At 28.6% G+C, this 22255-nt stretch overlaps 1 protein-coding gene across 1 annotated transcript; it reads left to right on the forward strand.

Annotated features, from left to right (window-relative positions):
* The first annotated feature begins 4238 nt into the window (after positions 1 to 4238).
* On the forward strand, positions 4239 to 17111 carry LOC126555808 (uncharacterized). Its single transcript, XM_050210683.1, has 7 exons — positions 4239 to 4258; positions 8293 to 8466; positions 8810 to 9045; positions 9506 to 9620; positions 12629 to 12906; positions 14101 to 14326; positions 16575 to 17111. The coding sequence occupies exons 2-7, from the start codon at positions 8308 to 8310 to the stop codon at positions 16953 to 16955; spliced, it is 1395 nt and encodes a 464-aa protein (XP_050066640.1). The 5' UTR covers positions 4239 to 4258; positions 8293 to 8307; the 3' UTR covers positions 16956 to 17111.
* Positions 17112 to 22255: the final 5144 nt, after the last annotated feature.

Consider the following 22255-nt stretch of genomic DNA (forward strand, 5'->3'; position numbering starts at 1 on the left):
GCTATGTTCATTTTTATCGCAAGTTGAACAAAGTGGAATTTTGTTTCTAATAAAACTTGTAAATTATAAAAATCTTTTTATAAGGCGACATGAATTTGTGAATCGACTAACACCTATCTTACTTCCTTATATATATTATAACCACTGCAGATTTATTGATGAATAATCTATTTAAAAATATGTACTGTATTGAATGATAAATATATTATGAAAAATATATACATATGTAGTGCATATTTTTACCTATATAATACTAATATAAATTTGATTCAATTAAGTTTAAATCTCATATTAACATATTATTTCAGATTTTTAGCTGGGATGAACTGTACCATTTTTACGTACGGACAAGTAATGAAACATTTTTGATTTTTTTTTTTAAATAATTTTTAATATAATTTCTAATTATTTCAATTCTATAGACTAGTAGTGGAAAGACTCACACTATGTATGGGACAAAAAAGACCTGGGAATTATTCCTCGGTCTTTAGAATATTTATTCAAATACACAGAAGGTAAATATTGAAAATTATTTATGTATTCTTAATTTTAAATTACAAGAGAAATTAAAAATTACAGAACTAAATTTCGAATTCCAAATGGAATATATAGAAATTTATCAAAATGATATATATGATTTATTTGGAAAAAAAAAAAAGAAAAACATGCCTTCCAAGTAACTTTATTAAATTTATCATTTATATGAAAAAATAACTTAAAAATAATTAATTTAGTAAAATAAAACAAATAACCATGTGATATAATGTATTTTATAATCATTTAGTAACAAGATCAAATATGGAATTGGCAAAGGAGGTAGTATTAATTACAAGAATACAATTAATACCATCAAAATAACTAAATTACAACATGCACTAAAATTATTGAAGATGGGGAATGAAAAAAAAAAAACCGCATGTACATCATCAAACATAACATCAAGTCGGTCCCATTGTATATGTACAATCAAATATAAAATAGAACAAGAAGGTCCAGAAATAAAATTTAATTTGGTGGATTTAGCTGGGTAAGTATACATTTTATATTTTTTTGAAATATAAATAATATTTTAATATATACGAGTATAATATATATATATATTTTTAAATTAAAAACAACTCATAAGGAACCTTTTATTAAATTTTCAAGTTTTTTTGGTTAACATTTTGTATTGACACTTCAAAAAGTTTTTTTCAGAAAAATCGAAAATTTTAGTTGTCTATAAATAGCTAAAAAAAAAATCAAAATATTTTGAGTATTTAGCCATGTGTTAATAACGATAATATAAACATGTGGTGACAATTTCAAGTATTTACAGTGATTAGTTTTTGAGTTACCATATAAAAAAATCGATTTGGTCGAAAACCGGGTTTGCGTAAAAATTCCTGTTTTTCCGTCACTTCTTTTTGTTTTTCTCGATTTTTCTGAAAACTGTTGGAAAATGTTTAATTTTGACCTCTGTAATGCACCAAGGATATTCACTTTTCCATAGGAAACCACCTCCAAAGTTTGAAATCTATTGAAGCATTATTTTGACTATTTATGCTGTACACAGACACACAAAAAAAACACACATCATTGTAGAATCAATACATTCATCACTCCGTTCAGAATCTAAAAAAGGAAAAAACGAGAAATTTAATGTGAAACCAGTCTTTGATATTTATTTTATTTTTTTTTGATAATTTTAAATTACCAATATTATACCACCAATTTTCTATTTTTAAATATGCAAAGATATCTTGTATATTTTATAATTGTATGAAAATAAATATACATTTTTGTAAATATCACAAATTTAATATTTATTTTAATTTTTAATTTTTAGATCTGAAAATATTTCAAACACGACAGATGACAAAAAGACGTTGATCGAGTCTCGATCAATAAATTCTTCACTACATCATCTGAACCATGTTATACGTTCACTAGCAAATCCTAAAGTATACGTGCCTTATCGGAATTCTACCATTACATCGGTACTTAAAGATTCACTAGGTACTGAATGTGCTACCGCGATGATCAGCACTGTAGTATTGAATCACCGATGCATCGCAGTTAGTTTAATTAATACACTTTCACCCAGGACCGGCTCAAGTGTTTAAACACACCTAGGCAAACTTGAGTTTTGCCGCCCCGTACATACTACATCAAACATTTTTTTTTATCTATATACAAAAACATTAAATGCCACCCTAGGCGTGGGCCTATGTCGCCTGCCTCTTGAGCCGGGCCTGCAGTTACACCAATGGTTGATTAATTGATTGTTATCTCTGAGAAACTACATTACAGGAGTCGATCTCTACTTGCCAAAATTCTAAAGAAGTATCGGCAATAAAATACCGAGTCCCAGAAAAAAAAAAGATAAATGAGAAAAAACAGTACAAGGTTATAGAGGTATTTTCTGATTAAATAAAAGCCAAAATACTAGTTATACGTGAAATAATTAAAAAGTTTCTTTAAAAATATTATTTTTTATATGCGTAAAAACAATTAAAATTTTAGTTGTTACCTATTAAAATATACGTATTTAATATATACATATATACATTATACATATATTTATATATATATTGTGAAATCAGTAAATTTTATAATCTATTACTTATATTATATTGCTCAGCGTTTCTCAAATATCTTATATCAGAATACCATTTTAAACATTTTCACACACCAATTCATTTAATAACTTACATTTTTTTTTTAATGAATCTTTTATTAAAAACTAAATAGTTATAAAAATATTATGTAGCTTTATTATTAATAAATAAACAAAATAATATTATTGAAATATAATATTATTATTTTTAAGAAAAAAATTATAATTTTTTTTCTTTTTATAAAATTATATTTTTTTGCCTACTACTTATAAGCATTTCGGTTGAGAAACGATGTTATAGCTTATTAAATTAATTTTGAATATTAATGCATGCAGTTAAAGTAAATGTTATTTCCTAATAACATAGAAAACATAATTCCTACAATACACTTGATAAATGCGTTTGATTAATCTTTTTATCCAAATTATAAGAAAAAACATATTTTAAAATTTATAAATTTCTATATCCATGGCGATACAACTTACTTTTTCTATAAATCGTTTAAAATTTAGAACTTGATTTTTTTTAAATATTTTGATCAATTAAAATTATCTTTTATGTTTATATTTCTGAAATATTAAATTGTATTCACTTCGAGTAATATGTAGTAAATATAAAATAGATGTAATATTATAATTAGTTCAGTACTTAAAATCGGTAATCAATAAATTGTATAAAGTTAATAGAATAATATAAATTACTAAATTTTAAAACTATATCAAATTCCTTATAGTTATTTCCATAGGTATATTAATAATTATTTATTTTACTAGTTAAATGACGTTTTATTAAAAGAAAAAGAACATGACATGTCTGGAGGTTTTCATAGCAAAGTGAAAGAAAACAAGATAGTCTTAGAGGATAAAACAACCAGTAATTTAATTAAATTATTTATTTAATTTAATTTAACTTAATTTTAGCAAACAAATATGGGATTCGAAACTAAACATAATAAATTATTTTTAAAATATTATATTTTTATTATTATTCAGTATTATCTTTTATGTTACCTTAATGTGTCTATAGTACAAAATATATTTATTTATTTATAATTGATAAATACTTTACTTAAAGACATAAAAATAAGTACTAATATTAATACATGTCAAAATAATTACAACTATATAAATATATCATACATTATAAAATAATACATAATATAATGCGACAAGAAATCATTAACTATTAATATCAAGTTTTAATGCTGTATAAACATTGTGTATGAAAATTTTTCTCTATGGTATTTATCAACGGTTTGTCTCATTCAATTATTAATTATTATGACGTAAATTTACATTTTGTACATCCTTTAGTTGTTGTCCTACAAACTAAATATTACTATAAAAGTATGTATTTTTAATTTTGATTTCATAGTTTTTTAAGTTCAATATTCAATTGAAACACCATTTATAGATGTCTTGTTATTAAAAAATACGAAACAATTATTATATTCATTGATTATCAATATTTTTAGAATAATGTTTCTATATAAAAAATATATTCATATTATTTTACTAAGTGTACTAAGTAATTCAAGTTAATTTATTTATATTCAGTAGTTTAAAAAAATACTATTTTTTGATTCTAGATACAGAGAACAACGAGTATTTGATAAATGAGTCAATTGACACACCCGCGTGTTATATGACAAGTTAAAAGTAAGAGATTTTGTATCACTCTTGTTTAAAAAAATAAATAATTATATAGGTAATATACTAGTTGTCTCGACACGTCGTTGCCCATATATTAATAGTTTTCTTTGGCATTTTCGTAGGCCGTGTGTTGGTGTTTACTGTAATATTAAAGACATGAAGTATCTGTTTTGAAATTCTAAAGCGCGTATTATAATCATAAAATACTTAGGTATTACTCGGTCAATTTATAGAAATTATAAAATAAAAATGGATAAATATCTGTGATTAATATGGTTTTTAGACTTAATATGTTTAGTTCTCAATTCTAAATACATTATAAACACTTGGCATTGTTACTATATTTACTATAGCTACTACATGTCTACTTATAGTTATACAAGTTGAACCCGCGCACTTCATTGCCTGTTAAAATGCCAATTCTATAATATGATTCGAATTTTAATTAATTTGTTATTTATTATTCGGTTTAACGGTGTTCAAAACTTAGATATTTTTATTGACTTTTTTGATTCTCAAAAAACATGTGCAAGCACCACTTTAAAATATGAATTTTGTAAAATGCTTTCTTATTGCACATTAAATTTGTGGTACGATTGTACGAATGTATCGTATAAATTGCAAGCATTGATACATCATTGTTTACGCTCTACATTTATCAGTCCGTGAGTTAGTCAAGTAATAATATTATAGTGATTCTGCTTGGCATTGCCCGTGAGACTCTTACCATTATGCGAGCAGTATTTTATCAGGTAGACAATCCACCCGTGGTGGATTGTGGACCCCGCGAGATGTGTACGTAAGTTTATAATTTCTAATCCTTAAGTTTCAAAGTTATATCAATTTTTTTTTTTAATACGGTGGATAAAATACAATAACGAGCCATCTGGTGGTTTTTATATTGTTGCCTGTTGGTAAAAAAATACATTTTGGTAAAACTTGTTATGTTAGTCTATTGGTATGATTTTGAGATTTACGGTGGACATTGACTTATTTCGCTAATTCTTTTTTTTTGTTTTTATGGTTTTAACAAAATATAACAACAGGTCTACAACTATTATATTCAATTTTAACCAATAGCGATCTTACAATAACCAAAAATATAGTTTATATTTTCTTGCTGGACAGTGACGTTATTGTTTTCAGATTCCATACTTTTTTGGTGGATTTTCCTAAAATTGTATTACATAAGAACCTTCTCCTGCGACCAATAAGAGTAAATCATCAGTGAAAAATGTTACAAAAACGGGAAAAATAAATAATAATAATAATAATAACTAGCTGACCCGGCAAACTTAAAATTTTTTTTTTGTTAAAATTGTTACCATGGGTTATCAAATTTTTTTTTTATTTGTGCACTTATAAGAGGCCGTAACTTCGGAACCACTCATCCCATAGCGTGCAAACTTAACAGAAACTATCTACATATTAATATTAATGTATCCTGAAATTTTTATCGAAATCGTTTTGGTGGATCTTGAGTTATAAAATGTATTTAAAATGTACACTTCTTTTTATATATATAGATAAAATCTATATAAACTTTTAAAAAAACCATCTTTTACCCCATTAAAAGTTGAATTTTAAAAAGTCCTTTGTTAGTGCACCCCTATATTGCTTAAGGAACCTCTGTACTAAATTTCAAGTATCTAGACCCAGTGGTTTGGTCTGGGCGTTGATGAGTGATGAGGGGCTGTCTCTTATATATGTATACTAGCTGACCCGACACGGCGTTGCCCGTGTGTTACTTTCTTTTTTTGCATTTTCGTATGCCGTGTGTTAGTTTTTAATTTAATCCTATTGATAGTGCTAATATTACGTCGAATTCACAATTTAATTTTGTGTGTGTGTGTGCGTATGTTTTGCTATAAACATAGCACTAGTAGATTCATTGATAACATATATTTATAGGCCGTGAATATTATTATTGAAGCACCTCCTTATATACATTGGTTGTTCTTCCACTTGGGATAAGAATGACTAAATGTAAATGTATCAACACATAAATCAGGTTGTTATAGCAACTATTTTTAAACAAAAATTCCATCGTAAATCACAAAATCCCTGTTTTAGCAACCCTTTAAAATGCGAATTTTGAAAAATCCTTTCTTAGTGCGCCTCTGCGTTGCTTAAGGAACCTCTGCACAAAATTTGAAGTCCCTATACCCAGCGGTTTGGTCTGGGCGTTGATGAGTGAATCGGGGCGGTTTCCTATATGTATATAGATAATTGTTTGTTTATTTTTTATCTCTCAAAAATGAAGCATTCTTCTAACTTAACTTGTAAATGAGACCCATTGTTTCTTTTTTTGTTATTTGATTGTTTTGTGAAGATATAAAGCTGTATAAAATATCCATAGACCATATGTAATAAACACATATTATGTTTTATGTTAATAGTTAATTAATAATGTTAGCGAATTGCAAACTAGGAGGTTGTATGAATAACGAAGTACGAAGTTAAGCACACTAATGCAAACAAAAAAATTGCAATTGGAATACGTTAGCTATACACATTGCTTTGTGCAGAGTCCCGCCGTCTTTAGTTAATCTTAAACGAATCTACATAATGCAATATAAAAATGAACGTTTGTCTGTATATCCTTTATGCATTCATGGACCGTTCATCCGATTGAGATGGAATTTGGTACAGAGATATATTAGACTTCCGTAAAGAAGATATTAATATTTAAAAAGGGAGAGATTCAACCTGGGGAGGTGTTTAAACAAGGATTTTGAGATTTACGATGGAAAATTTTGTTTGTAAATGGTTGCTATATTGGTTTTAATTTTATTATTATTATGGCAACAATAATTAGTTATTCAAAACCTTTCTGGACTAAACCTTAAAAACGTTAAAAATATAAAAAAACATTTAGAAAATATTGTTTTTTTTTCCTATATCTAAGATAGAGTATGAAAAAAAACCTATTATTTTTGATCCTTGATCCTTATTTTATCCTGGGACTCAAAAGTCCCGTCAGTCCTTTACGGTCTAGGCGTATAAGTCCCGTTTAGGGCAATTTTTCTTGCGATATAAGGAATGTATTTTTATTATTATGAGATTAAGGACATTTCTGATTTATATTTTTAAAAAATATAAACAGTTAAAAATTCAAGCAAGTTTTTAGAAGTATTTGAAGTTCGTGGAAATATCCATAATCATCATATTATAAGTTTTTTCTCCTTCACGAATATAATTATCTTATAATATAAGCAGACTATGTTCTCTATTACTATTGTACTCATATCAATCTGTTATAAAAATACAAACATTTTATGCAAAATTCTAAATGACCGACAGGACTTTCAAGTCCTACTAACAAAATAAAATCTCATATGTTTAAAATATATATTACAAGTATAAAATATATTTATACATGCCTTATATTATATTATTGCACAATAATAAGTAAAAAAAAGTGCATTATTATCTTCAAAATTAATTAATAATTGCGATTTTCGTCAGCACTTTTTAAGAAACACGTGAACGCGTAATCCAAAATTTCCACGTTGATAACGTACAATGGTGATAATGTTAATTTTTTTTTCTGACTAAATATGGGACTAAGAAGTCCCGACACACGTTACCTACATTATAAAATAAATGCACTATTTTATATAATTTTTTTTCGCCTGGACTTTATTATTCTGTTAGTCAAACAATAGTTAAATAATTTAATAATAATTTTTTCAATATTTTTTCAATGGGTGTCTTTGGATTAGTCTTTTTTTTGGCCACACTGCATAATTGATAACTTTAATATTATTGAGTTTTTAAAAGTACATCCACGGCAATGTATGTTGGACGTTGGACTCATATATGCGTCTATGGCACTCAAAGCTTTAATCAGATTTGTCAATTTTATATTACTTAACGACAACAACTCAAGGTAATAGTTTTTCGTGTGTTTTTTGTTGTAATAAATAGCATTCAATACATTTTTTTATATTGATATACATATTTTATTCAATGAATAGTGGATTTCAAAAAGGCTAGAGTGACCGACTATAATAATAATATGTTTGATCGTTGTTTAGGACGATGGAATTTGTATGAATGTAACGTATGACGTTCATGATGATCGATATAAACTGGATGATTTTGCCATCGGTGACGGTTTCTGCGTTCCGGTGGTCGACGTGACGGCTCTACCCGTTATGGAATTCGGCGATGGAATTAATGATACTCATGATAATTCGAAGATGACTAAGGTTCATTTTAAATTCATTGTTTAATATTAAACATATTTAATTAATAATTATACTTTCGAATATAATTTTATTCGAATGATATAACCATCTAGATATATTTTTCCAAATATGTAGATAGGTTAAATGTTTGGGCATGGATTTATTTTGCATTTATGCGTTTACATCCTGCATAAACTATATTATATGGTACCTAACTATACCATATATGGTATATAACTAATATTTAAAGTCATTACTATATCAATAAGAACAATGTATAAATCGAAATAAAAGTGCTTAAATATATTATATAATTTTCATAAATAATTATTTTATTGTTTTTTAAATGTTTTTGTTAATAAAGGTTCACGACATGTTACCACTCTTTGTGGAATGCGGGATCGGAACTGAGGATATCTTAGTTACCCAGTCAGAACATGATGATAAAAACATATATACGCCATTAAAAAACTCGTTAATTAATCGAGCCTCTAATTTTTACTGGGGACATTATAAAATGATTCAATTAATATTGATAACGATAATTTTAATGTTGAATTCGCATTTTTTTATATCGACAGTAGGATTTGACATTCACAGGTAAATATAATTTAAATATCAAATATAGAAATTAAAGATTTTTGGTTTTTAGTTTTAAAAACACATCGGATGATTTAAATGACGTTTGCAAAATATTTAATTTCATATTTTGAAAAATTAAAAATGTACTTAACCTTTTTTAATGTTTTAGGAAGATTAACTTCATTCCTCGAATTTATTACATTTTCGCGTAAAATAAATCGTAAGAAACATTTTCAAAATGTTTAAATAGACATTTAATAATGCGATTTTTTTTTTCATAATTCATTCTTAAAATGGTGACACTTATTTGACAGAATTTTTAAATGTCAAAAAATGATCTTCGATTAATTTTATAGTTTTAGTGGATTATTGTATTTTAACATAGATCATTATAGATATTGTTACATTATTTTCTACCTAAAACAATAAACATAAAAATAAATGTAAAATATAAGTTTTAATTTTTTTTATGCTATAGTTTTGTGCCTGAATGGTTAAAACCTTGGGATCCGGTGAAATTATGCCCAGATGGCATTAATAATCTTCAAACTTTTTGCTGCTGCGGAAAATGTCTGAGGGTCTGTGTTAAGACGGTAAAAAAATTTTTAAATAGTACAATAATAATAATTAAACATTTACCTATAATTAATGGAATGTAAAATAATATATAATATACATTTAAATACATTAAAATACAATAGTTCCAAAATAATATTATCCAGTTGATTCTCCATTTATTTGTCATACAGATAATATAAAATATACATGCTATTAATTAGAGTGAAAAACCCAAAATGATCGTATTTCTTACCTTTCTCCACTAAGCTTAGGGCCCCTTGGGCTATATGAAAACGGCAAGTTTTGATATTGACATTTCAAAATTTCTTTGACTGCTTCGTGAGCATCAATTTCGAAGTCGAGATGGAGCTTTTAAACGATTAGAGCTGGACATATTTGCAAAAGATACTTCCACATTTTAATGTAAATTTGTTTTGTTTTGTTTTGCTTGGTAAAAAAAATAAACAATAGGCACGTAAAAACCATTCACGTATATGTGTAATGTATATAATTGTAAGAATAATTTTGGTGCAAAATCGTATGTACCGTCTCCAAAAAATTCGGTTTGTTTCGACATAAAATTTGAATTTTGGATAGTTGTTATACAAACGAAGTCATTTGTTTCAGGAACAAAAATAAATTGATCATTTTTAAACAAACATAAATCATTATTTTGCATATTTTTTAATTGGGATATAGCTTCATTTAAAGAAGTAGAATAAATTGGATATTGTTTCCTTTTTTATCATAAATCGCCTTTCGCACTGATGTAATATCATTGTTCATAATATTTGGTAAGCCACTCGCCACTGTTTAATAACTCTGTTCTAATAATTTTTAACGGTCTTGTCGATGTATTTTCATCAGCTTTTCGTTTACAATTTTCCTTCAAAATCTGTCTTTCAATTTTTTGGTTGTTATTACTTGTATGATTTACATGTTCACCATTTGACGAATGAAAAGTTTTGTCTATTTTCGTTAATAAACTGGTACTACAACTGTTATTGGGACATTTCCATTTCATTAATTCGTCTTTACGTGTTCTTACATATGAATTTTTATCATTGTTTAATAATATAAGATCTTTTCCACGTTCAGACGTTATAATTTTAAAGTTTTCCATTTAACACCACTATTATACACTATTGCACTATATTACGTTGTTACCGCACTGTCCACCAAACAACTGAATTTGGCAGTATTAATAATTATTTACAGTTGAATATCTGCAGATACGTACAGTGTACATCTCGTTATCGTATTTATTATCTTTATTACTAAATAAGTATAAAACTAAATAAATATCTGGGATTTATCTGATATATATTTGATTTATATAGATCTGGGAAATCTTAAAAAATGTAAAAATGACTTAAAAAACTAAAAAAATGCACTATAAAAATGCATTTAAATTATATTTATTATAGCTTAAAAATTGGAAAAAAAATTTATATTTTATTTTTATTTTTATAGTATTGTTACTTGTTTAGTTCTGGACGTAGTAATTAGTTACTAATTCAGTTATACTTATCAAGGCCTAGCGTTGTTATCGTAGATAACTTGTACCTATATATATGTATGGTATATACTATATAGGTTTATAACGGCGATAGTTTGAGCGGAAAAGCCTAGCTATGATAACATTTTTATCGATGATAGCTTATCGTGCTATATAATTCATTATTAACCGTCGATAGTTTGCGAATGTCTCTTGTTAATCGCAAGCATTTTTGTACATTTTATAAACAAATTGTGAAAAATGCATTTTTTTTAAAAAAATACAAAAAAAAAAATCAGATTTTGTAAATGGCAACGGCACTAAAAGCATCGTTCTCAATCGTTTGATTTTAAGGTACAAAATATTGTTTCTTTGATTTGCCGACATCGTTCTCAATCGTGTTGCTAAAAAGGTAAATACGTTCTCAATCGTACAACACCGATTCGTACAATATCCTATCTGTTGTGGTTTGATGTTGGACTAATATAATGCTATCAAAAAATAAAAATGGTCCTATTTTTTAAATGTAATATTTTACGTTTTACATTTTTTCATCAATAGTTTGTAAGTTATGTTATATGCTTATTACATCCTTGAGGAATAAATCGAATAAAATTGTCTGTAGACTGTAAGTATAGTAGCACAGAACACCGTTACTCTTTCTCGATTAGGGCTTATTATTCTAATTCTCAATGGTTCTGTGTGTTTTAATTTTATTTCATTGATTATAAATAAGTATTTATAATCAATGGTTATATTTATTATTAACGTGTATCCGAACCGTTTCTATGTTTATTGGGTCAATGTAATTTTCAGGAAATTAATCGCGGTATTATAGACAAATCCATATTCATAAAGTTAAGTAATTTATTAAGCATTGTAGGTATGTATAGTATCTTGCACAACTTAGTTTAATATAATGGCGGTAATGTACAAAGGCGTATTCCGGTCTAATTTTACTACTTTTCAAACACTTTTTTTAATACATCGTAAATTTATGGTTTTTAAATACTTCATTATGAATCTCGTTTTATATTTTATGTTTAAGAATTACATTTATTTAATTACTACAAATTGTTAAATGTATATATTTAGAATACACTTGCTAATTAAATAATAGGTAAATTATGGTTATTTTTTATTTAAACGATAACATATCTTTTCATTTTAATACAAAAATTTAATAGCCGACACATTGATATTAATACAAAATAAATAACAATAATAATAACCATATAAATAATTACAATTTACCTATTTTTACAGTTCATGCAATTTACAAACACAGACTAAAACTTATTTTATTTATTTTTATAAAAAGTTTAATAAAATTACAAAATATATATTATATAAGTTTATACATATAGGACATAATTTAGTACAATTTGATATAATAAATAGATATTGGTAGATAAACCGGCATTAGTATTCTAAATGAAACGTGTTGGTTGATGCCTTTTTTTTTTAACAATATTTTTTGGTCCTATTTACCTAACATCAGTGGCTCACTCATATAATTATACCATCAATATCTGCAATTTTTAGATTAAAGACAAAATCAATGAAAAAGTCATAGATAGCTTTTGCGATTGTCAACTAGCGTCATACGTTACGGATTCCCCTAATACAGCAAGTGATCACCGACTGTTTAAGGGTTTGACTTGGAGTGACCAAATGTTTGATGAATACTTGACGTTTATAAAATCGACAGTGAAAATATCGATTTATGTATTCATCATGCTCTTTATTACAATATTAATTGCTATGGTGCTGTATAAACTGTTCCGTTTACAACAGAGCTCTAACGACATGGATTTTGACAAGTAAATATAACATAAAGATTTCCTTTCAATAGTTATATAACGGTTTAATGGATATAAATTCAAAAAAAAAGGCACATGAAAAATTTTCGGTATTGATTCGAATAAAAATTATTAAAACTTAAAAGTATTCAAATATTCATTGTAGGTATAAATGTTTGTTAAGTATCAATTTTATCTTTCCTAATAGTCTCCACTAAATATATCTATATCAATTATTTATTTATTTATTTTAATTTCTTATTATTATTTTTTTTTATATATAAAAAATAAATCATGTAATTTCTTGTATAATAGGTGTGTTATGTTAAAAACTTAACCTAACCAATTTTCTATGGACAAAATCAATTTATGCTTAAAAATTTAACTTTAAATCTATGAAAATCGATGTTTTTTCTGAACTGAAAGTAAATTCTTTTAACAGAGATACTTTATGTGTCACAGTTTATGTATTTTTTTTTGTTCTTCTATTATAAATTATTTTCCAAATGAATGAAAATAAATATAACATTACATATTATGCGTATTTAAAAATTTATTCGAATAGATTTGAAATTCTATTAAAATAAATATAAAAATGGATAGGTACCTACACTTTATTTATTTCAATACTTAACAATCTCACAAGACTGATTTAAAATACAATACATTTATAGAATAATAATATTTTACTATTTATGTAGTATCTTTTTCCATTCAACTCTTAAATTATTATATTTCTCTAAATGGCTATATTTATTAATTATTAATAACGAGAATTTAAATTATATAACTACAATTTATTTAATAGCTATGCTCGTATTAATAAAACATTATTTTTATGAAGTACAATTCATACTAATTGGATATTTGTCAAATTGACGATTCTTTTTTCATATAATATTCGTTTATGTATTTAATATGATAAAAAAAAGTATAACTTTGTAAACAGTCAAACTATAAATGGTTATTATACATGTAAACACGGTTGTTAAATTTAAATGAACAATTCTCATCTATTTCAATATTGTAGGTAATTCAAAACTTTTAAAAATCGATGAATTTACAATATGTTAACCTACACATAATAATTTTAGCTCTATAAACATTGTATTAATGAAAAAAGATTGATAATTATTACACTGCTTTGTTGTGAAAAAAAAAAATAAAATAATAGAAAATAAATATATACATTTTTTAATTTATGTGATTTTATAGATCCAATACTCAAAATAACAAACAACCAAGTCCAATTACGGTAAATATTGGGCTTGAGAAATTACCAACTTGTACAGATGAAAAATGTCAACCCATTTATTTTAATACAAAGGTACAGCAATATTTAAATAACGAACAACCAAGTCCAACTACGGTAAATATTGGGCCTGAGAAATTACCAACTTGTACAGATGAAAAATGTCAACACGTTTATTTTAATAAAAAGGTACAGCAATATTTAAATACAAAAAATATGAATTTGATAAATTAAATGTTAAATTAGTTATAACTAGTAACTATATTATTTGAACATATAATATAAATTTTTAAATTTAAAATTCTACAATAATTCCAAAAAAATCTAATTCCATTGACTATTGTTTGGTTTTGTTAATCTGACGTAAGCGAATCGTTGTAATAATAATACCTATTGTAAGTGGTAGTTAGATTGATAAAAACGTTGTGAACATCAGCTGTAGCCCATAAGCGCAAAATACGACCCGAACGCAACCCAAAAGCGCAAAAATAAATACCTAATCCATAAGCGCAAATCAATTTTATAAAAAAAGTGTATTTAATTAAAATCGTAGTTATTAATTATTATTAATATTTAACCAAGCATTAACAGTGATATTAAAATTAGTTTAAAAAATAAAAAATATTATTTCGAGTATTATTTTAAATTATTTAAATAAGTGTCAAAAAATAAGTAAAAAAAAAAAAAAAAATACAATTTTGAGTATTATTGTTCAAATTAGCACGCAGATTGTCCGCGACCGCAGCTCTCAGACAATTCCTGTACCCCTTTGACGATTTTGGTCGAGCGGTTATCGCCCTGCTGTCGCACACTCTGTGGTACGCTGCCGGGCCAACGACGTTGCTACCGGCCTCTCTATGGCTTTTTCGTCCGAGGCGTACGTAACCTCCCGTTGCCAACTCGGCTTCAGTCTTTGTCCGTCTTCGGCGTCTGTGTGTTCGTGCTCGACCCTTTGTGTGCCGCCATCTTAAACCTTGTGATCATATTAATTTGTAACATAATAGCTTTTACGCCGTGTGTGCGGTGTTTTTCTGCGTCGAGCTTGCGGCTCTCAGCTTTGTGCGCCCGTTGTGCTGCACTTACGTGGTCCGCCAGTTGTGTCGGTGTGCGTCTACCGACATAATATAATATTTTGTGCATTCGCTTTTGCCGTCCGTAGACTCGCGTAAATTTGTTTATATACATACATTTATTCTTATATTAGCGTCGCCGTCAGTGTACCGTCGCTTAAGTTTACGTCTCGTATATTATAATCGCGTTAGTAGGCTCGCGTAAACTTACGTTGGTGCTGTACGCCGTTAGCTGTGCGGTATGCGTCTGCCGCCATGACTTGACAGCTATTCTCAAGTTTGGACTCAGCTCGAGGTGGTGATGGCTAATTCGAGCGGTATCGTTATTTTATATTCTAATTTATATTTTATACTTATTTTGTTATACTTATTACGTATGTAAATCGTACTATTATTACCACCTGGGCGCCCATTTAGCCATATGTTATTATTATTGTAAACTTGATTCTTATCATTATATCGTTTGGTCTCAACTTATATAATATATATAAATACTATTGTGTATCTTATTCTTTATTTATATAATCGTATATATACGTACTGGGGTAACCTGCCTGTCCTCGATACATCGCAAGTCATTGCAAACGACCACATTATTTGCAGGGTTTGCTGCACTAGCGCATAAAACAATTATTTTTAATTATTTAAACAAGTATCAAAAAATCATTAATGAAAATCAGTAAAAAATAAAAAAAATAATTTTGAGTATTATTTGTTGCTGCAATCTTTCGTGGAACGGGTAAAGCCACGCGTACACGGAAAGCGTCAAGTGTCACACGTTAGGTCAATAAAATATTGTATCAAGTAATACAATTTATTTTTGCGCTTTTATCCCAATACCAAGGTACAAAAGCGCAAATTTATTTTTCGCTTTTGAGTTATCGAAAAAAAGGTTGATTTGCGCTTTCAGGTTTCAATGTGAACGTAGCGTCAGTAGTTCCTAACCTTTTTGGTACTACGGACTACTTAGAGAACTTTCGATACGTTATACCTCAATTTCATTCCCTATTTTTCTTATAACTAAGAATCTATTTTATTAATCACAATTTAGAATTTTGATTATGAATAAATAAAAAATAATGAAATTCCTTATAACAGGATTTTAATAATAATTATAATTGATCATTTTTTATTAAAGTTAAAAATAAATTAATAATTTAACGCAAATCAATATTAAAAAAAAAATGTATCTCTACCGATAAAATCAAATCTTAATGTAGAAACAAAACTATCGGTTGAAATAATAACATTCATTTTACTGTATAATAAAAAAATTTATAAATAAACGACGTATTATACACTATTCAGTTTTTGTGTTATGTCTCATAGGAAAACGAAATATTTAAAATATTTTTAAATTTTATTAGTTTGGCTCACGTGCCAAGGTACACTACGGTCGCCAGTATAGAAGACAAGTCACGCCGGACGAGTACCGGCCACGTGAATACATCAGCTCTCGTCCGATCACGGAGATTGATCAATCATCATCTCCGTCACCAGGACAACCATCGGCAACAGTTACAGCTCAACAGACGCCGACCACCCAATTGCAAGAGCAATCCACCATCAACCTCCACCAGGGCCGCATCTCGCGGGACACCTCACAATGCCTCGCGGACCACCAGAGTTCCGAGGATCATAGGTCAGGAACCAATGCACTAGATGAAATTACGAAAGCCACTGAGACACCAAAAACAGAAAAACCACGAAGTGGCTTCAAAAGATATGGTTTCCGCCGGTGGATTTAAATAAGTATTTTCTAACTAATACCTGCAGGCTGCAGCAGGTTTCATTCATCCAGTTTAAAATCTGTAATTTGGCTCATTTGTTCAACAAAAGAACACTTTCGAAAAAAATCTTCGGAATTTTTTACTGGTTCCATTATAGTTTATGAATGATCACAATACCACTGAATCATAAATTAATTAATTTGCATGTTATTAATTAATAATAATTTTAAAAAATCATAATTGTACGTTAACTTTAACTATCTTAACATTTAAAAATATTAAATATTAAAAAAAAAATTGATGGGCATTCAAAAAAAAATTTTTAAATTTTTTTTTCAAATACATGCAATCATGCTGCTCATCATCTACTCATTTACTACTCATTTACTACTCATCATCTACTCATTTACTACTCATTTACTACTCATTTACTACCCATCATCTACTCATTTACTACTCATTTACTACTCATCATCTACTCTTTTAATTTAATGTTATCAAAATTATTATAACAACAAAAATTTATTTTACTGTCGAAATTGTACAAATTTCAAATATTTTTACATTTATGAATATTAAATAAGTGCTCCTATAACTGCTGGCCTTTCAAAACTAATGAATTTGCTTTTAAATTAAATTAGAAAAAAAATATATCTTCATAGCTCACTTAATTTAATATTATAAAAATAACTAATGAAAACGCAAATTTATCTTACTATCAAAATTGTAAAAATTCCAAATACCTACAAAACAATGATTATAAAATGATTAGGTAATTTTAAAGTGGATGGCTTTTGTTTTTAAAAAAGATAAAATCTTGTAAACTTGCTTATTTTAATATTATTTTTTTTTTTTTTTTTTTTTTCAACCCGAAGGTTGGTTTACAACTCCAATTCTCCATTCTAACCGATTACTCGCCTTTTCTTTAAGTTCCTTAAAGGTTTTAACTTTTGCATCACATTTAATTTGTCCTATATAGGAGTTTCGGGGACGTCCTGCAGTTTTCTTTCCTTCTATCATACCTTCTAATATTATATTATGCAATTCTTCTGGGTGTCTCAAAGCATGCCCAACCATTTTCCATCGTCTTTCTCTAATCGCATCTATGAGTGTGCGTTTTTCTCCCACTGTTCTGAGTACTTCTTCATTCGTTTTCCGCTCTATCCAGCTTATCCTTTCCATACGTCTCCAACACCACATCTCGAAGGCTTCTAGTTTTGTCTTTTCAGTATCATTTATTACCCAAGTTTCACATCCGTATGTTGCAACACTCCATACATATGTTTTTATAAGTCTCTTCTTGATCTTGAGATGTATCTTTTTGGATGTGAGCAACTTATGTTTTTTACTAAAGGCAGTTTTTGCTAAACCTATGCGTTTTTTTATCTCGTGGACACTCTTGCCATCCGATGTGATTTTGCTTCCTAGGTATAACATTTCTTCTACTTGTTCTAGTTTTTGACTACCTATGTATACATCAGCTTTTACTTTCGGATCTCTGGCGCAGACTAAGATCTTCGTTTTTGTACTATTTATTTTCATTTCTGATGTTCTGATCATTTCATACATTTCTTCAACTGCACGCTGTATGTCCCCTTCACTTTCTGCTATTACCACAATGTCATCGGCAAATCGTATCATTGAAACAATTTCTCCACCAATTTTGATTCCAATATTTAGTCTTGTTAGTTTTGCTTTTACTGTATTTATAACTTTTTCGATATAGCAGTTAAACAGTGGTGGTGATAACGTACATCCTTGTCGAACTCCTTTTTTTATTTGAGCGTTAGTTGTGAATTCTCCTTTGTTAATGCAAGCTGTCTGATTCTTATACAGACTGTGGATAATTCTTAGGTCTTGTTGCTCAACACCTATTTCTCGTAGTACGTGTAGCATTTTGTTCCAGTTTACTTTATCGAAGGCCTTTTCCAGATCTATGAAGGCCAAATATGTAACTTTATTTCTATCGATCTGTTTTTCAATTAGTACTCGCAGTGCTAAAATGGCTTCTCGTGTGCCTTTTTGTTTTCTAAATCCATATTGATCGTTTTTTAAGTACTGTTCCACTTTTCCTTCTATTCTTCGATTTATTACTTTTGTTAGGATTTTTGAGACGTGTGTCAGTAAGCTCAGTGTTCTAAACTGTTCACAGAAATTTGTTCCACTTTTCTTTGGTATAGTTACAATTATGCTTTTACGGTAATCATCTGGCACATCACCTTTCTCATATATATCTTGAGTTAGTTGATATAAAGCGTCCTTTATCTTCGTACTTGCACATTGCAATAATTCTGCTGTTATGTTATCAATTCCAGGAGCTTTATTTTGTTTCAAGTCATGGAGCGCTAACTCAAATTCTGATTTTAAAATGGGTAACTTCATTTCTTCCTCATCTGTTGTAATTTCCTCCAGTTTTTCTCCCTCATAAAGCTCTTCAATATATTCTTTCCATCTTTTTATTATATACTTATCATCAACTAATAATTGGCCATTTTTATCTCTGATATTGGTGCAATTTCGTTTTCTTTTTCCCACAAATTGTTGGATCTTGTGATACGCATAATCTATTTTGTTAACTTTGAATAGTTCGTCAATTTCGCTACACTGCTGCTCCAACCATTCTTCTTTGGCTTTTCTTGCTTCTCGGTTAACCTGATTCCTTAGTTGGCGATACTTTTGTTGTCCTTCTCTTGTGTTATTGTTTTTATATTTCCGTCTTTCATCAATAAGTTTTACTATTTCCTTGTCAATCCATGCTCTTCTAGGTTCTTTCTTTTCTTTTTTTGTCAACACAGTATGCGCTGCTTTTTTGATAGCTGATTTTATGTTCTCCCATTTTTTATTCAAAGGGTCATCTACATTTACTTTTTGGTATTCGATATCCATGTATCGTCCATATTGTTCCACAACCTCCGCTCTCTTAAGTAATCTGACATTATATTTTTCTTGCCGTACTTTTGGTCTTTGTGGTTTTTTATATCTGAGTTCGCATTTCGCTAACACTAAATTGTGATCACTATCACAATCAGCGCTTGGATATGCTTTACAGAATTTAACTTGGTTCTTAAATCTATTTTTCACCAGTATATAATCTATTTGGTAACGGGCAATATCGCCTGGCATTTTCCATGTATATATTCTTCTCTTAGGGTTTTGAAATCTGGTGTTCGTTATAATCATCCTATTTTCTCTGCAAAACTCCACTACTCTTTCTCCTCTTTCATTTCTCTTACCTAAGCCGAAGTCTCCGACTTCTCTACCTTCCCTGCCTTCACCAACTATAGCATTAAAATCTCCCATGATGATTACATTATCGTGTGGTTTAGTATGTTTTAATAGCTCTTCAATGCCTGCATACACTTCTTCCACTTCTTCATCATTTGCTTTTGACGTTGGCATATAAACTTGTATAATTGCAAGGTTGTTTGGTGTTGATTCCACTTTAACCAGACATAGTCTGCTACTATAGGTCACAACGTTCGTAACTCTCATACCCCATTTCTTATTGAGGGCGATTCCAACGCCTGCTTGCCCTTTTGTACTATTTGTATGAATAACTCTGATATCGTCTGTCCAAAAGTCACCATTATCTGGCCAACGTATTTCGCATAATCCTAATATGTCTATATCTAGTCTTTTCATTTCTATTTTTATATTTTCCAGCTTTCCTGTTTTCAGCATTGTTCGTACATTCCACGTTCCTATTCTCTGCATTTTGTTCTTATCACATGTATCCTGCAGGGTAGCTCCCACCCGGACATCCGAATGGGGAGCTATTTTACGTCCGGACAAATTTTTTACACTGCGAGAATCCATATTAGAAGACAAAATATTGGTTGTCTAACCAGGGATGATAATGTGGTGGTTTCCCCTTGCCTTCCACATCGCAGTCCAATCCCTATTTCTAGGGTTTGGTGAGCCAGGTACAGATAAACCTTGTTCATCTACACTTAGTACTAGAAGCGCTGCTGCCCACTCCTAGGTCCATTTTAGTCGGTTCTTACGACAGGCATGAACAACCGAGGATGAATTCTAACCCCCACCCACAGGGGTAAGAAAAAAAATATATCTTCATAGCTCACTTAATTTAATATTATAAAAATAACTAATGAAAACGCAAATTTATCTTACTATCAAAATTGTAAAAATTCCAAATACCTACAAAACAATGATTATAAAATGATTAATTTTAAAGTGGATGGCTTTTGTTTTTAAAAAAGATAAAATCTTGTAAACTTGCTTATTTTAATATTATAAGAATAGCTAATGAAAACAAAAGTTTATCACACTATCAAAATTGTACAAATTATAATAATTTATAATTATTATTACATTATTTTATTATTGTTTTAAATATTGTTGACATTGAGTAATTTATAATAGACTAGCTGACCCCGTGCACTTCGTTGCCCGTTAAAAATGCAAATTCTATATATATAGATTCGAATTTTGATTAATTTGTTATTTACTATTCGGTTTAACGGTGTTCATAACTTAGACATTTTCATTGACTGTTTTGATTCTCAAAAATCTTGTGAAAGCACCACTTTAATATGCGAATTTTGTAAAATGCTTTCTTATTACACACTAAATTTGTGATACGATTTTACGAATGTACCGTGTAAATTGTAAGCATCGATCTATCATTGTTCAGGCTCTACGTTTATCAGTCAGTGAGTTACTCAAGTCATAATATTATAGTCATTCTGCTTACCGTTGCCGTGAGACTCTCTTATGATTATGCGAGCAGTATATTATCATGTAGGCAATCCACACGTGGTGGATTGCGGACCCCGCGAGATGTGTATAAGAAGTTTATAATTTCTAACACTTAAGTTTCAAAGTTATGTCATTTTTTTTTTTTTTACTACAGTGGGTAAAATACAATAATGTGCCATCTCGTGGTTTTTGTATTGTTGCCTGTTGGTAAAACAATAAAACTTAGTATAACTTGTTATGTTAGTCTATTGCTGTGAATTTGAAATTTACTGTAGTAGTATATTTTGGGGGATTCTGACCGCTGATCCACCGCATCCACATCCCACATCCCACCGCATCCACATCCCACCGCATCCACATCCCACCGCATCCCGCATCCCTCCTCGCCCACCGCGTCACTGCACCCTCACCGCATCCCACATCCCTCCTCGCCCGCCGCGCCGCCATATTCCCTACGTAACCGACATATCGTACAAGCATTATCATTTTCTTATCACTGTTATCAAGCATTTATCAGTTATAAAATTGTTATCACATATTATCAATCATTTATCAGTTATCAAATTGTTATCAATCATTTATTTTTATCAGTTATCATA

The sequence above is a fragment of the Aphis gossypii genome, unplaced genomic scaffold (assembly GCF_020184175.1).
Source record: "Aphis gossypii isolate Hap1 unplaced genomic scaffold, ASM2018417v2 Contig01123, whole genome shotgun sequence".
Taxonomy (NCBI): domain Eukaryota; kingdom Metazoa; phylum Arthropoda; class Insecta; order Hemiptera; family Aphididae; genus Aphis; species Aphis gossypii.